Raw genomic sequence first — 16,088 nt, 5'->3', positions numbered from 1 at the left:
TGACGATAAAAATTCTATCAATCAGAATTACATTCACAAAAAATTCAGACCCATTCAAATGGTGTGAATAAATTTAAATTGCGATTTCGCTATAATTTTAATCTACACAACTAATACCAAAACATATCTTTTATTTGGCCTTTGCTCTTGATTGGCATCGTTAAAAGTTTACAATTTATCGTTAATTTTGAAATCTCAGAATGATATTTCTATTCATATTTATGATAAATTAATAATCTCCATATTGTATGAATTCGGGCTGTCCCAAATTTAGTATCTCATCTCGACAACATATAAAACCAAATTTGAAAAACTCATGATAATGCGAAATCTGATGTGATATTATATTTGATGTGATATATATGTTATATATTTTAAGGAAAAACATAGATATCAAATTCTAATGCCAAGAATTTGGAAATTTTGTTGGAAAAAAGCTTTCAGCTGATGAAGAAACGATGAGATAAGACGTATTCTAAAATAACAAACAATTTTATAAGCATTAACAAATAAAAAAAACTAAAAATTATTGATTATATTCTGTTGCAGTCATAGTTGATGTAGGCTCGTATGGATTCTTTGGTCTGCTTGACGAATCTGTTTGTAGATGTGTTGCATCTATTGAAGATGTCGCAGAAGCAATAGGAGAATTTGTAGTTACAGCTGCGGAGTTGTTTGGTGTTGGATTGGAAGATGAATACATTGTTTGGTGAGGAATATCTTCCATTTCAACTTCATTATCTCCTTTTCCGATATTATTGTTTACTTCGTCTGATTTATGTTTTTGAGCGACAACTATGATTACAACTACAATTACAGCAAATATAATTGCTGCGAATACTATCAGCGCGATTTGGACAGTAGTTAATTGTTTCTTTTGAGAAGTTTTTTGTCCAAAATTTAATTTTTCTTCTCTGGTACCTAAATTCAACACATATCCCGTTGAACTATTATGTTTTGCAAATGGGAAGTCCATGTATGACCTTGTACCTCTAAAAGTTCCACCTTTTTCATCAAAATCATAATAATCTTGGGAAACGCTAATAAAAGCGCCTCCTTCGTCTATTCCATCGACTTCATCTTTCGTTGTCCATATTGAAAGTATCGAACGGCTCGTAACTGTACTTGGATATTCGATTTCATTGAAAACTCCAAGTTTTTCTGAATAAATATGGAAATCATTTTGATTCTCAAGATGATGTCTGTATATGTTCATGGTAAATGGGTTCGAAGATACATACCAAAGACAAATTCTTTGTTGTGCTTCAACGGAAAAGTTTATGTTATTTCCATTGAATGTTTTGTCATTGTATGATGTAGAAACAAAGTCCTTGAAGTTGGAATTCAAGTCAATTATGTCAACTGAGTTACATTTTGAAAAAGTATCCAACGCTTTGTAGTTAAACACTGATATATTCAAATATCGTGTTGAATCCTTTGATTTAACTACAGCTGTCAATCTGAAATCAGTGATATTTACAACATAATCATCATTTTCTAGTAAAGAAACGTCATTTCCTTTAATAGTAAATGATGATGGATTGTGGAAGATATATAATGAGTTCCTATTGAAGTAAAACTTAGATCCTTGCTCAGGAATGTAATATTGATAAAATCCTGTGGAAAATCTGTAAAATCTCTTTTCATATTGGACTATTTGCTGGCTGGCTGTGAAGTTAGTCACGAATTTGTCATTGAAAACTTCATTTGGAAACAATGGAGAAATAATTTCAGATTGTTGAAGGCAAATTATTGATTTTTGGTCTGTTTTCTCGATCTTTATGTGCATCAATATTGTTGGTAAACGTGTAACGAACCCATATTCATCTTTTAGACTCACAACAAAATCTCCATTTGGACAATAAATATTTGCTGTTCCTTGGAGGCCAGAAACGTAAAGGTAGTAATCCATAATGTAGGGCGATGCCATCAAAAAGCAATTGTTGTGGTAAAATGAGCCTTCAATTGAGAAATTTCCTGAATAACCATCATAAATCGTTATGTTTTGACAGTTAACGTATGGTGGTTGAACGATGACAAAATGAAGTGTATGTTTGCTATCTTTCGGTCGAATTTCGAATTTACTAACTTCAAGGGTGTAAAAAGCAGCTTCTCCGTAAACTCTTGCAAGCTGTGGCATGGTAAATTCAAAATATTGAGGATTATGGACGATAAAGTATCTGTAAGGCAAAATATTGTAAATAATTGTATTTGAAATCAAAACTGAGTGTTCACCGTTTGAAACGAACTTATCCGTATCAAAAGCATAAATAAAGCCTTGTGTGTTGTAAGAGTCTGTTCTGAAAAACAAAACGAAAGATGTCGTGTTATAATGGAAAGAATCATAAGATGACATCGTATATATAAGCTTATTGTTGTCAGAATATATTAGAACCTTGTCATCATTATCAATATCAACGGTTCTAACCATATAATTTGTGAAAGTTGGTTTCTTAGAGAAAATGGCAATGCACATGAGGTTGTCATTTTTCATATCATCCTTATCGATTCTATAATATGGTTCTGTTATGATAGTCCATTGACAAGACCCAGATGGAGTATTTATGACGCCAAACGTTAAAGTATGTGGTTTATTGTCTTTTGTGTTGACTTTTATACTATTTGGAGGTGCTATGTAAGTGCTATCCACTGCAATTTCAAAATTTTCTTTATCAGGAAAATAAATAACACTTGTTGTAATAGGAATTAATAGGGCACCTTCCCCGGGTATATCTACTGTTTGTGGGTATCCCGGTGAGAATTTAATCTCTTGAATGCAAAGGACAGATAAAAACAATATAAACTGAAAAAAAAATTGAAAGAAGTGATTCAATATTGAGAAGACCTATCAAAAACATTGAATGAAGAACCACAAATTCTCGTAATTTTACAGGCTTTCTTTTAGGTCTTTGGGGCATTTCTATAATTATGATGGAATATCGTTTGATGGTTGCAATAATAGGAAATACCCAGATTTTCCTTACTTTTACCACTCCCCATGTAATTTCTGGGGAAAACGATAATTCATTTTTTTTATGGATGAATAGATCGTTTTCCTAGAAAGGACCTCATATCTCTGGCTAAAAAGAGTGTCAGATCCTAAATAGATTATTGATCTAGTGTACAAATCCAATAAAAAGCCTATTTTTTTGGCTTTTTTGGTGCTCATTTTTTCGAAGATCTACATGAATATGGGGAAACCATCGGATTTTTTTGGTTAACCCACATCTTCATGTAGTCTGGACTATCTTTCCTCGAAGGACCTCTTTACGGGTGTAAAAACTCATAAAGTTCTCAAAAGATTCATTCTCGATCTCCATGCTGAAAGAATTTACAATAAAAAAGAGATCTACGCATCAAACTACAGCCATAAATGAACTGAACCCCTAAAGCTCAGCTCTTAGTTTATCAAAAACGTCGAAATCCTTCTCATTGCAATCAAATTTTCTCAATAACTCATAAGAAAAATCGAATTTTGATTAAGCCGATGTTATAGGTATCACAAATACTACAAACTTGAGCAATATCGAAATTGCCAGCAAAAGTTTGAAATTGCATTGCTCATATTTGTTTTGTAAACTAAAAATCTGCTTATATTATTCATTAATTTTTTATATATTATTCATATACTTTAATAAAAACAATACTATTTCACCTTAAAAATGAATTTCATAAGTCAATATTATTTTTTTGAAAATGTATCAATTTTCGATTAAAACAACATGAGAATAAAATTTACGCAAAATTATTTTAAAAAATGGTTTTAAAAATTTACAATTGATGAAGAATAAGATTGCAAGAAGTTTTGAAGTTTAATTTTAAGAAAAAAAATTCGGATATTATTCATGGATCTAAGTAATCTGATATTTGAGTATCGGCACTATGCATAAAACATATATTTATAGTTTTTTTGGATTTTTATGATTTTAAATATATTCAAATTTGGCAATCCAATAGATTTTTAAAAAATAGGTAAATAAAAATAGATTACATATGCAGCAGATTTAGAACATGAAACAAATCTTATAGTGACCCAAAAAAAAATTCATGATCCAAAAAAGAAAAAAATTTGCTAAATGGGAATCAAACCTTAGCATAATGAATCATTATGTCGGATGTTTCCACTACACCGGCATTTCGAAAAATACCCTTGGTGGTTATATTTAATAGCTACTCCCAACGATAGGCGGTGTCCCCAGCTTTAGAGAGGTGGTAAAAGTAAGGAAAATCTGGGTAAAATTTTTTTATCGAAATTCCTTTCCGAAATGAACCTCACTCTGGTTTTATTGTTTCTTACATATAGGATGCTTAAGAATTTGATTCCTAGGTTTGGTTAATGGAAAAATTCATGAGAACATGATCAAATAAGAATACGAAACCATGCTTTTAAATTTTATGCATTTTTCCATATGAAATCTCTTAGGCTCGCCCTGTATTTTAGCGTTAAAGTATCAATATCCTATAATTCAGAGGAAATTTTCAAACAAAAAATAAATTTTTTTTGAAAATTATCAACAAATCTGTACTTTCTATGATCATTTTTGATTTTATGAAAAATTCTTAGCTACAAAATGTCCTTTAAAATCAATGGATGCTTGATGATAAAGATTATTAATAGATTCTATCAAAGCAAAAAAGATTTTTTATATTTAACATTGAAATTGCAATGAGATTTTTCTTTAATTCTTCAAAGTTGTACAATTACCTATTTCAAAACTCAAAAATCTTTGTTGTAAAACTAATATATATAGAATATTTATTAGAAATAAATACTAAAATATACTATTAGATATAAATTTAAGCATATGGAACAAATGCTGCGCTAGAAACACCGCAAAGGTTTCCCATATCTCTTCCTATTCTTATGTAGCCTTTTTCACCCCATTCAGGTCCGGAAGAGTTTCTGACAATCCAGTACTTCTTATCACCTTCTTTGCCAAATCCTACACAGCCAACACCGTGGTTTAACATGGTTGCAATGCAAGCTGAATCTGTATAAACTCCACCTGAGTAGTAAGTGAAAGTATATGGAGAAGCATTAACAGCAATAGCTGCAGGACCGTAGTTAGCAATGTATTCTGCTAAAGCTGTTTCATTCTGACGTGGAACATTGTAATATCCTTCTAAATGGGAAGTGAGCTTAGTTTTATCATAAATGCATGAACCTTGAACTCCTTTGTATGGATAATCTGACAATAACATGTATTTTCCATGTGTATTATAGGTAACCCAATCGTAAACGTAATCCATCCATCCACCATTGCAGCCGTGACTTGCATCAACACAATCTACGCAGAATTGCTCTGATAGCTTTTGAAGAACTTGCGTTTTAATAGCATAAGCAGATTCTTGAGCTTGAATTGCGGAAAATGCCCAGCAAGAACCACAGGCACCTTGGTTTTGGATAGGATTGACAACGTTTTTTTCTCGCCAATCAACATGTTCAGAAATATCTGAATTAATTTTTTCGGCTTTTTTCCCGTTTTTACCAAAGCTATTTGGCATAGTAGTTCCAAGCAAACTTTCATATTCGGACTTTGTCATATGTGCAAATTTGTTAAGAGCAAGAGTAAATCCAAGATTTGCTCGATTATGTTCCTGAATTCTTCTCTTATTTGACATCCAAATGCCAAATCTGAAATGATATTCATCGCCCGTAAACATGTTATTTGTTTCACGCATCCATCCTATAAAACTCTTCTCTTCGTGTGGATAAAAACTTATCTTCAAAATGTTTTTATTCCGATTTTGACAAAATTCAGAGTATTTCAAAAATTGAAAACTCTCCATAAAAATTATAGAAAATTAACAATAATATAATATGTATTATTAATGTTTTCATTTCGACCAAAAAGTGACAAACTGTCATTCCAATAAACACTATGCTTTCTATATTGAACTAAAACAGCTCCAATATGCATATTCAAAATTTATCAAAATTAATGTAATATTTGCAAAATCAAATGCATAAATTTGAAAAAATAACATTTTTTCCTTATATTCTTAGACGTTTGATTCCAGAAGTAACAACTTAAGATTTCCTCCTTATATATCCAAAGTAATTCTAAATAATTCAATAACGAGTAATAGTTTTTACTGGTTGCATCTAAATTGCTAATACGGTACTCAATTGAATGTATTAAATCATCTCGATCAATATCATTTTTGAATAATGTTTCATATTCTGTGTTTACGTATTACAGACCCAGGCTTTTATCCAATGACAATGGAACCAAGAGATGAAGTTGAAATAGCTCTCACAAACAAAGAAGATCAAGTGTTTATTATCGCAAAAAATTTTGAAGCTTCAATGACATTTTATTTCCCAAATTATACAGAAATAACAACAATGACATTTATTAAAGCATTATACGTGCCTCACAAGAATTTTATAATCAAACTCGATAATATGACATATAAAATGACATTCGATTTCAATTTATTTGTTACTAAAGGAAAAATGTGTGATTACATGTATTATTCAGAAGGGTCAACATATGGATCACTCTCAGACTCTAATTTGACATTCAACAACATTTGTATCTTCCCAATAGGCCCAAGTTTCAGAGTTACACAATCAACATCATCAAACACAGCACAGATGTACGTATATGAGAGTCCATCAGATTATATTTCAACGATCAAAGACGAATACTACTATATTGATCAAGAACGAGTATTTCTACGAGCAACAGACAAATCAAATATAACAAGTTACGATTTCTATGCATTTTCATACGAACACAGTAACTATTGCAAGTTTGGAGTTTTTGACACAATGAGTGACAACGAGAGTTATCCATTATTCGGATTAGATACTGTTAACTATGGCTGCACATATGAAGGGAAATTCAAACAAATTATTTTCAAACACAAATATTTGATTTTAATTTGTGTTTTAAGTACTTCTTTCATTGCTTTTGTGACTTTCATAACTATTTATGCAATAAAGAAGCATAAATCTAAAATTAATATTAATCTTAATCTGAATGAAGAACCAATTCTTCAAACACAAGATTAATTTTATTTTATAATTGTTAGATTCAGTAAAAAATATTATTTATCAATTCTTTATAATTAAATTTTTATTTATCATTTGGATTTGAAAAGCATTATTAATGCAATAAATTTAAGATTTTTAAAAATTGAATCTTTTTTATCTTGATTTCGTAAAATTAATTTTTCTTCACATGGACTTGTTGTATAGAACTCTATTTCATTAATAAATGAATTTGATGTCATTTCTGATGTATCAACTAATCCATCAGCTTTAAAATTATCAACATGGCATCGAATTATAGAAATCTGTCCTCCATTCGAACAAAATAAAGGTACATCTTTTAGGTTATTTTGGAAAGAAGAATCTAAAATATCATGTCTTTTAGCCCAAACTAAAACTAATCCATTATATGTATCTTTTTGGGAGTTGTTTATATAATTACATCTTTCAATATTTCCTGGACTTGAAGAAAACATAGTGATTGCGTATACAGTTACTTCTAAATTCACAAAATTACAAAATGAAACATTTGTTGTTGACTGAACACCAAGGTAATAAAAACCTGTTCCTAAACGACAAATGCAGTTAGTAATGTTTGTTTTTGAAAGAGATGTATATCCTTGGAATTGGCCAATCATTGCATCTTGTGAAGAGTTTCCTCCATTATAAATTGATCCTTGGAGGATTGTACTGCTGATATTACCTTTAAAATACGTAAACTGACCGTTAGATGAAGTTTGACTTTCATATGAACAAAATTTGTCAATAACAATGTCGTTTTCATAATTACTTTCAATCAAGACTGTTCCTGGTCCTTTGTTAAAGACGTTTTCGCAGAGTAAAATTGAAAAATCTTCTGTATCCGTGAATTTGATTGCTCTATCTTGAATATCAATGAATCGACAGATATATGTGAAGCATCGTTTATCGGATTCAACAACTTGAGGGTTGTCCCCTGTAATAAATTTTGGAGGAGAAACGTTTTCGTAATATTGTGTCCAAATACGTGTTGCTGATTCTTCGAAACGTAAATATAGTTTGAATCGGAATGGACTTATATGAGCAATGAATATAGAGATTCATTGCTACAAGAATGAAATGTTTGATGTAAAATTTTCCGATTATTTTTTTTTCTTCCGAAAATTTTAATCCGAAATGGTCTTAATTGTGACAAAATATATTTAGTTTCAATAATGTATTCCATTTTTGAATCTAAAATCAAATGAAAAACTTACCAGAAGCCTTTTTCAAGGTTTAAAATAAACATAAACATTACATGTATATATAGAGTGCTTCCAATAAAGTTAATCTGAGAATTTGATTAACTTATTTTAGAGATGAAATATCCTTGATATTATTGAATGAACTAGGTATTTTTCGCTCGATAAATGTATAAAAAGAAGTGGAGATAATACAGAAATATAGAAAGAATTTAATAAATAGTATGTTTTATAAGGCAAATAATGTATTTTAAAAGTGATATCGAAGATATATTGAAAATGTAAAAAGTGTAAATGAAATAAGAATGAAAATGTATTCAATGTCGAATTCTTCAACAAAATATCTAAAAAATGAGCGTCGTTCAATAAAGATTTCGGTCAAAATATTATCGTGATTTTGATATTTAAGAATAACATGACATGGCGTGTATTTATATGGAAGACTGACTAAATTATGTTCTCGTGAACTCTTCAGTTTCATGATGTATTGATGATGCATGTCATATATATAATATTCAAAGTTTCCACCGTATATAATAGAATGTTCATCACTAATGCATTCTGAATATATAGTCAAAATATGATGATGATAATGATAAAGAAGAGAAAATGAAATGTTAGTAATAATATCAAAATATATTTCGTTTGTTGATAAAGTTTTGTTGAAAACAGAAATAGATGTAGAAACAAGTCCTTTCGAAAAATAACTGTCAATCAAAACATTGCATTCAAAAATTCCATTAACACGTTGAATGCATTTAATACGTTTGATGATTTCATTATCTTGAAGAAGAGAAACAAAAATATCACAATGAAGAATGTTCAAAATTCTATGTTTTTCTGAATCTAAAACAAAAAATGAGATTGTGAAATTATCTCCATGTTTAACTTTGTATTTAATATTTTGTTCTGTTGATGAAGATGATGAAGTTGATGAAAGATTTGTTTTAAGTTGTGATAAAATCAATTTTTTGTTTGAAAACGGAGATTTGATGTTCATTTTTATATTAGTTTCATAGTTGATGCAAAGGATAAAATTGAAATCAAGAATAAAATCAATAGTTTCTGAAACTTTAAAGTTGAAAAGATAACTATATATATGTTTGTCATATGAAATAGGAATTCCTTCGATAGTTTCGATATAATGTGATAAACTTGTCAATTTCAAAATGAATCGAGCGCGTTCATGAGGAATATACAAATTAATGTTGTTACATGAAACAATTTTTGGAATGATTTTCAAACTATAAACATCTTTGAATGAATTAGAAAATGAATAATTTTCAACTTCAAATTGACATTTAAATCGAATGTTTTTCAGTTCTCGAATAGTGAAAATTCCATTTTCTGGATCTTCAACTTCAATAAAAATGATAATTGTTCCTGGAAAAATAATATTTTCTTCTGTGAATTTATGATAGAAAATGATTTCGTCTGATGAAAAAATGATTCGATCTTTCTTCAAAAGATAAAAGCTTGAATCAAAAAGTTTGAAATAAACATGCGAATCATTGAGATGATTTGGCGAAATACATGATATTTTGATTGATGATCCGTATTCAACAATATTAGAATTATCTTCTGTTTCAGCAGAAACAAAAAATGGAACTGAAACAAAAATATTTTCTTTGAATGAAATACAAAACTTTCCTGAGTTTCTCTCAAAAAGATTGATATGAAATATGATCTCATATTGACCATATTCTGAAATATTAAAATATTCATCACTAACATACAAACCCGTACTCATATCTAATGACATCTTGTGACTCTGATTATTATAATCTACATTTGATTGAGAAATATTTTGTTCATTAATATTAGTTTCATTGTCTTTTTTAATATTTTCTTCTATTTCTTGAGATTCATTTATATTAGTTTCATTTGCTATTAGATCAGAAGTATTTTCAATAATTTCTTCGATTTCTTCTGATTTATTTTCATGATTATCTTTATTATTGAATAAATGATTATTAAAGTAATTTTGATTTGTATGAGACTCTTTTAGATGTGCTATATTGTTCTTGTAAAAGTATTCAGATGATGAAAGGTTGTTGTCGTTGAATTGAATGATTTTGTTGATAGAAAAGTTAATTTTCAAAAGTGGATTGATATATAAATTAAAAAATGTGATTTTTAGACGAAATCGGATTTTTTCAAACTTTTCTGATTCAAATGAAAGAATAGAGTTATCTTTGTTAACAACAGACATATTAATAGAAACAATACGTGTGATATCTTCTGTTTTGTGAATGATTTTTGTTGAATAAAAAAGTTCTTTTAATGAATATTCATGATTTTCTCTAATTCCTGTTCTAAATTGATTAGAAAGTGAATGCAATTGATAATATTGTTTTGTAGAAATGTTATTAAAGAGTGTTAATTTGTGAATTTCGTCTTCAAAGAAAATGAAACTTTCGTCAATCGAAATATCAAATAAATGATGAAGTATGTATTTAGCAATTTGTTGTGATCTGATAATTGAGATGTTTTCAAACTTAAAATAGTGATTCAAATGATTTTCTTCAAGATAATTTTTGAGATTTATGAATTGAAATTTTGAAATATTTAATTGAAGTCTTTTGATTATTTTTATAGCATAATATGTTGATTTTATATTTGGTTTATCATGAATATTGTTTCTGAATAATGAAGTTTTGTTATCGAAATTTGTTAAAAGGAATTGCTCGATTTTGTCAGAATTAAGTTTTGTAATTGGTAATGATGATAACTTTGTATAATAATAAATTCCTCGAATTGATGATTTTTCACCAACTCTGAAACCAACTAAACCATCTGAATTGATTAGACGATCACAATATGATTTTGATGACAAAAAATCGATTTTAGAGTACAATCCGAATGTTGTAATGATATAAAATGCGCGTGTTAAAGATTTGATATCTGATTTTTGACCAATCTCACCAAATCCACCATCACTTTGTTGGTAAGACCGAATATATTGTAGTCTGTTGATAAATGCGTTCCTATCAAGCGAATTAACAAAGAAAAATAAGAGATTGAGATAAATAATTTTTGTCACTTTTTCACAAATGAATATAAAAACTTTAGAGAAATTGAGATGACAAATATGTAAATACTTAAGATAAACTTTATTGTCAACTTAATAAGGGTAATTTTTGTACTTTTTCAAATATTTCTGCTGATTTATTTGCATTACAATACATATTACTAATGGAGAACTGTCAACATAGTGATAATTGGATGAGTTGACGTGTTTATTGGAAAATATATTGATAAAAAGTTTAGATTATTGGGTTTAAATATGTATTACTCAACAATTGGCAGTATGTATGTTTAATAAATCAAATGTTTAGCTAAAGCATGATAAATTCAAGCCAAAACTATCAATTTATTAAAAATTGGTGTTAATACACTAAATTCGATTGAAACTGAAGTTATTTTATTATCTCTTGTAGTACTTGTAATGTATTAAATGTTGATAGAATCTTGTTAGGCCTTTAATAACTATTTTAGAGATCTTATTGTTTAAATCATAAAATCTGCGATCAATTTTATTAACATTTTATTAATAAATGCTTGAACAGAAACATCAAATGCCATATTTGCACTTTTATTGGTAAGAAATATTAATTTTTCGATTCAAAAAATTGAAACAAAAATGATCTTAAATTTTTTGAAAATTGTAGTATTCATAATAAGATTGTAATTATGACAATAAATGGAAATGCCTTAATTTGTTGTAACTTTTCAGTCAAAGAAAAGACTTTATTCTGGGAGAGGACTGCTCAGTATAGTTTTATTAATATAAACTCAATTAAATTATCGTTAATAAGGTTTTTATTGAATTATCGGAAGTTTTCTTATGAAATTTTCATTGTTATCAATTTCTTATCACTTCATTTCTCAACAAGAATACATGTCTGTTGAACCTTTATACGAAGAAATCCGTCAAAGAATAATTGAGCGTGGCGCTATTGGCATTAGAGGCATTGGAAGACTTTTTGGCATCGCTGATGATGATGGAAATAAAAAGATCGACATCAGAGAAGAGTTTCCAAAGTTAATTCACGATATTGGATTGAAGTACAACAAGGATCAGATTGCAGCTCTCTCAAAAGATCTTGATAGAGATGGTAGTGGTGCAATTGATTACGAAGAGTTCTTGTTCAGGCTTGCTAAGCCAATGAGCCAAGCAAGAATTGATATGGTTGTTAAGGCCTTCGAATCAATCGATAAAGATAATAACGGTTATGTTGATATCAAAGATCTTCAAGCTGTTCACAACAAAGAGAAATCAGAAGCTGTCCGTGTTGGTAAAGTTAGTGCTGCTGAGGTTTTCAAGAACTTATGTGCAAATTACGATAATGGTGATGGAAAGATCACAAAGGACGAATTCATCAACTACTATCGCCAAATTTCACCTTCTATCGATAATGATGAACATTTCATATTGTTAATCAAGAATGCATGGAAATTAGAATAAATTTTTTTCTATACTGCAATTAAAATCATTGAATTTGTAACCAACATTGAATTGTATTCCCTGAAAGTATGAAAATAAAGTTTAACTGTTGTTATTTTTTCTATTCCAAAATTATTCATGTAGTTATTGCAAAACAATATAAGAAATAAATTTTTATATGAAAGTATGCTTAATCCCTAAAGCAATAATATTAGATAATATTCAATTAAATTTCCGGAATAAATGGTCATTTTAGAGTGCTGATACCTTTTGGATTAGCTGTTTCAATTCCAAGTATAATGTTGTAAACTATGAAATATGCAATAATTGCTAATTGGATGCTCAGATGACCATATTTAATACTTAATGATTGCGAATGGGAAGTCTTTTAGCCATTATGCTAGATAATAGGATATTTAACTAATTTCAGTCTAAAAAGAATATTTGAGTTGCAATTTCGATTTTCGATTACGAATAAAGTTCAATTTTATAACTTTAACATAAAATATATAAATAATATTGTTTCTGATTTCTAATATTTTATTTAATTAAACTTTCATAATTGATCAATCTAAGTAGTATATGTGGAAGGGTTGTGTGACTTTTTTTGTAAACGTAAGAATTCATACAATATCGAGCGATTTTGTATCATTTTTTTTAACATATGAAGTAAAAAATGTATGATTCTGACGGTTTTTATTCTTACGTTTTTGAATAAATCAAGATTTAAAAAATTTTCAAAATTGTAAGACATTTACACTCAGCCCAAATATTATATACTAAACGCATTAAAAAATTAACATATTAATTTTAAAATAATTTATTTTTTATCTTTTATAAAAGAAGCTATATATAGATGATGTCAGATATTCCGCGATTAATTAAACATTGTTTAAATCCTGAATGGAATCAATGGAGTCATAATCAAAGACCTCATAAACGAGTAAAAGATTCACTACCATAATGAAATAAAAAATAAAAAAATAAACTTTAAAAATTCATGTCTTACATTTTTGAATAATTTATTTTTATTTTGTATGAAATGAGCGTCAAAACTAACGACGTGAAAACATTAGGATTCACAAACGAGGAAATAAAGGATATATTAGAGGAGGCGGGTTATGAGGTTGATAAATATTATTTAAGAAATTGTCAAAAATTCGCGGAGTTTTTAAATGAGTTTGATTATGATGGAAAAATGAATAAAGATGATGTTATAAATTTCTTATATCCCACATCTGAAGAAGAAAAACCTAAAGAACCTGATGTTTCCCTGAATATTATGAAGAACGGATTAAAGATGATGAATACGATGAAATTGAAAGACTGGAAAAAATAAGAGATGAAATAGATGAAAAAATTATGGAATTAAGAGAATTTGAAAAATATAATGAAAATGAAGTAGAGGGTTTAATGAATATCCCAGCTTCAGAATCAGAAGTTCAGAAATCTCATGAAGAAAATATAAAAATTATGTCTCAGAATCAACACAAAATTTATTAGATGGTGAAATAGACGAAACACTTTCAGAAGAAGGTACTAAATTTATTCGTAAACATAAGTTACAATTTATTGATAATGAAGAATACCCCTGTATCCTACTTTCACCCCCTCTCGATTCTGAGAAATTCAAAAAAGCTCTTAAAAACGTGACGTATGCAACTAATACGATTAAGAAAGAAGATCATGATATTTACACAAATTATTATTTAAATAAATGCACAGGTGTTGATAAAGTTTTTGATTTATTAGATAAAATATCAAAAGAAACCATTGGAACATATAAAATTTTGTGTGATTGCGGTTTCATTGTTGAAGATACTAATAATGTTTCATATGAAAGAACAGCACCGAAGGAAGATGAAGTGGAAAGGTCTATACCATTCGTTATTAAGAACATAAAAGATATGAAAACTTATAAACATTATATTTATTCATTTATTTCAGAAAAAATGGAAGCAACCCATAAAACATCTTCTCATCATTTTATAGCTATTCATACATTCCTTTTCAAAGTTGTGAAATTAAATAAGACAGGAATTAGATTTAATGTATCAGGGTACGCATTCTTGAGTAAATTAAAATGTATTCGTCACGTCGCAGATGATAAAAATTTATGTGTTCTTAATTCATTTTATGGGCTTTAAAAAATAAACTTTTTTTTTTTTTTTTTTTTAATTTTTTTTATTCTTACATAAATGAACAAAAACGGAACAGCTAAAATGAATGATAATCAAATTAGAGCAGAAGGTAGAAGGTTATTTAAACGCTTCTATAACATTCCTGATGGTGTTAATCCTAAAACTCGTAGAAGCTATTTAAATGAAGCAATAGATGCATATGAAGGGTTTGACATTTCATCAGAAAGTGAGAGATTAGCGAGAATGTTAAATGTTAATATTGATTTCTATTATTGTGATCCTCAACCAGAAGACGTGGACATAAATAAGGTAGACTTTCCATTAGTGGAATCAATAATGATAGATCCAGAATTTGAAACAGTAAATATTTTATTAACACAGAGTCCATGTGGAAAACTTCACGCTGACAGAATAACAGACGTTGAAGCACTCACCAGCTATAGAGTTTGTCCATATTGTAAAGAAGAAGTTTATTCTATCCGTGATGATCCAGAAAGGAAAAACCAAAGAAGATTTTTAAACATTGTGAGAAATGTAAAGAAAATAATGGAAGATTAATTCAAGACGTTCAATTGCAAAAGACACAGCAACCATATGCACCACATATTACGAAACAGAAGATATATCAGTGGTTATTAGCTCATAATTTGCAGGAATATTATCAACCGACAAGATATTATATTACTTTTGACTTTGAAACATTAGAGACTAAAGAAGAATTACAACTTTCTGAGTGTGCAACTTTGAACGCTTACTTAAAACCATTCATGGTATCATCAACGGTTAAATTAAATGATAAAACATATACGAGGAATTTTTGCTTAACTTCGAGTGATTCTTTTATTTCTGATTGGATTGAGTTTTTATTTTCAACCTGTTCATTAGTTGCTAAATCAAATATTGAACAATATGAAGAATTATTGAAGTCGCAAACGGACCAAACGGCGGGGACTTTGTCTCATACATTAAATGAAAAACAGAAGGAAGCATTTAAAGAACTTCTAGATGAGGAATTCAATAAAGTGAATATCATAGGTTTTAATTCGGGAAAGTTTGATTTAAATTTAATTCTTCGTGATTTAAACACTGCAAAATGGAAAATAAAATCAATGCTGGGTTCATCTTCACAATTTAAGCAAATCATTGTAAAGAAAACAAACGTTCCATATGAATTGAGATTTATTGACATCAGAAATTATATAGCGGGTGGAACATTAGACCAATTCACTCAAGATTTCGGAAATAATAAAACACGTGTTAAATCCTTTTTCCCTTATCAA

At 28.6% G+C, this 16,088-nt stretch overlaps 4 protein-coding genes across 4 annotated transcripts, besides 1 other annotated feature; 2 read left to right on the top strand and 2 right to left on the bottom strand.

Annotated features, from left to right (window-relative positions):
* Window positions 1–473: 473 nt before the first annotated feature.
* On the bottom strand, window positions 474–2,789 carry TVAGG3_0755170 (uncharacterized protein; the record flags this gene model as incomplete). The annotated part of the gene is made up of 1 exon (XM_001318209.1): window positions 527–2,431. One exon carries the CDS (start codon window positions 2,429–2,431, stop codon window positions 527–529), a length of 1,905 nt encoding a protein of 634 aa, XP_001318244.1.
* A 1,496-nt stretch (window positions 2,790–4,285) lies between these two features.
* Window positions 4,286–5,729, bottom strand: TVAGG3_0755160 (cysteine-type peptidase protein; the record flags this gene model as incomplete). Its single annotated transcript, XM_001318208.2, has 1 exon — window positions 4,798–5,682. One exon carries the CDS (start codon window positions 5,680–5,682, stop codon window positions 4,798–4,800), a length of 885 nt encoding a protein of 294 aa, XP_001318243.1.
* Window positions 5,730–6,172: 443 nt separating this feature from the next.
* On the top strand, window positions 6,173–8,112 carry TVAGG3_0755150 (uncharacterized protein; the record flags this gene model as incomplete). Its single annotated transcript, XM_001318207.1, has 1 exon — window positions 6,173–7,021. The coding sequence occupies one exon, from the start codon at window positions 6,173–6,175 to the stop codon at window positions 7,019–7,021; it is 849 nt and encodes a 282-aa protein (XP_001318242.1).
* A 4,009-nt stretch (window positions 8,113–12,121) lies between these two features.
* TVAGG3_0755140 (protein serine/threonine kinase protein) lies at window positions 12,122–12,688 on the top strand (the record flags this gene model as incomplete). The annotated part of the gene is made up of 1 exon (XM_001318206.1): window positions 12,122–12,688. The coding sequence occupies one exon, from the start codon at window positions 12,122–12,124 to the stop codon at window positions 12,686–12,688; it is 567 nt and encodes a 188-aa protein (XP_001318241.1).
* Window positions 12,689–13,673: 985 nt separating this feature from the next.
* Window positions 13,674–14,134: a mobile genetic element.
* Window positions 14,135–16,088: the final 1,954 nt, after the last annotated feature.

This window comes from Trichomonas vaginalis, chromosome III (genome assembly GCF_026262505.1).
Source record: "Trichomonas vaginalis G3 chromosome III, whole genome shotgun sequence".
In the NCBI taxonomy this organism is placed as follows: Eukaryota; Parabasalia; order Trichomonadida; family Trichomonadidae; genus Trichomonas; species Trichomonas vaginalis.
The sequence above is the reverse complement of the archived record's forward strand: the minus strand, read 5'-3'. Positions and strand labels throughout refer to the sequence as shown.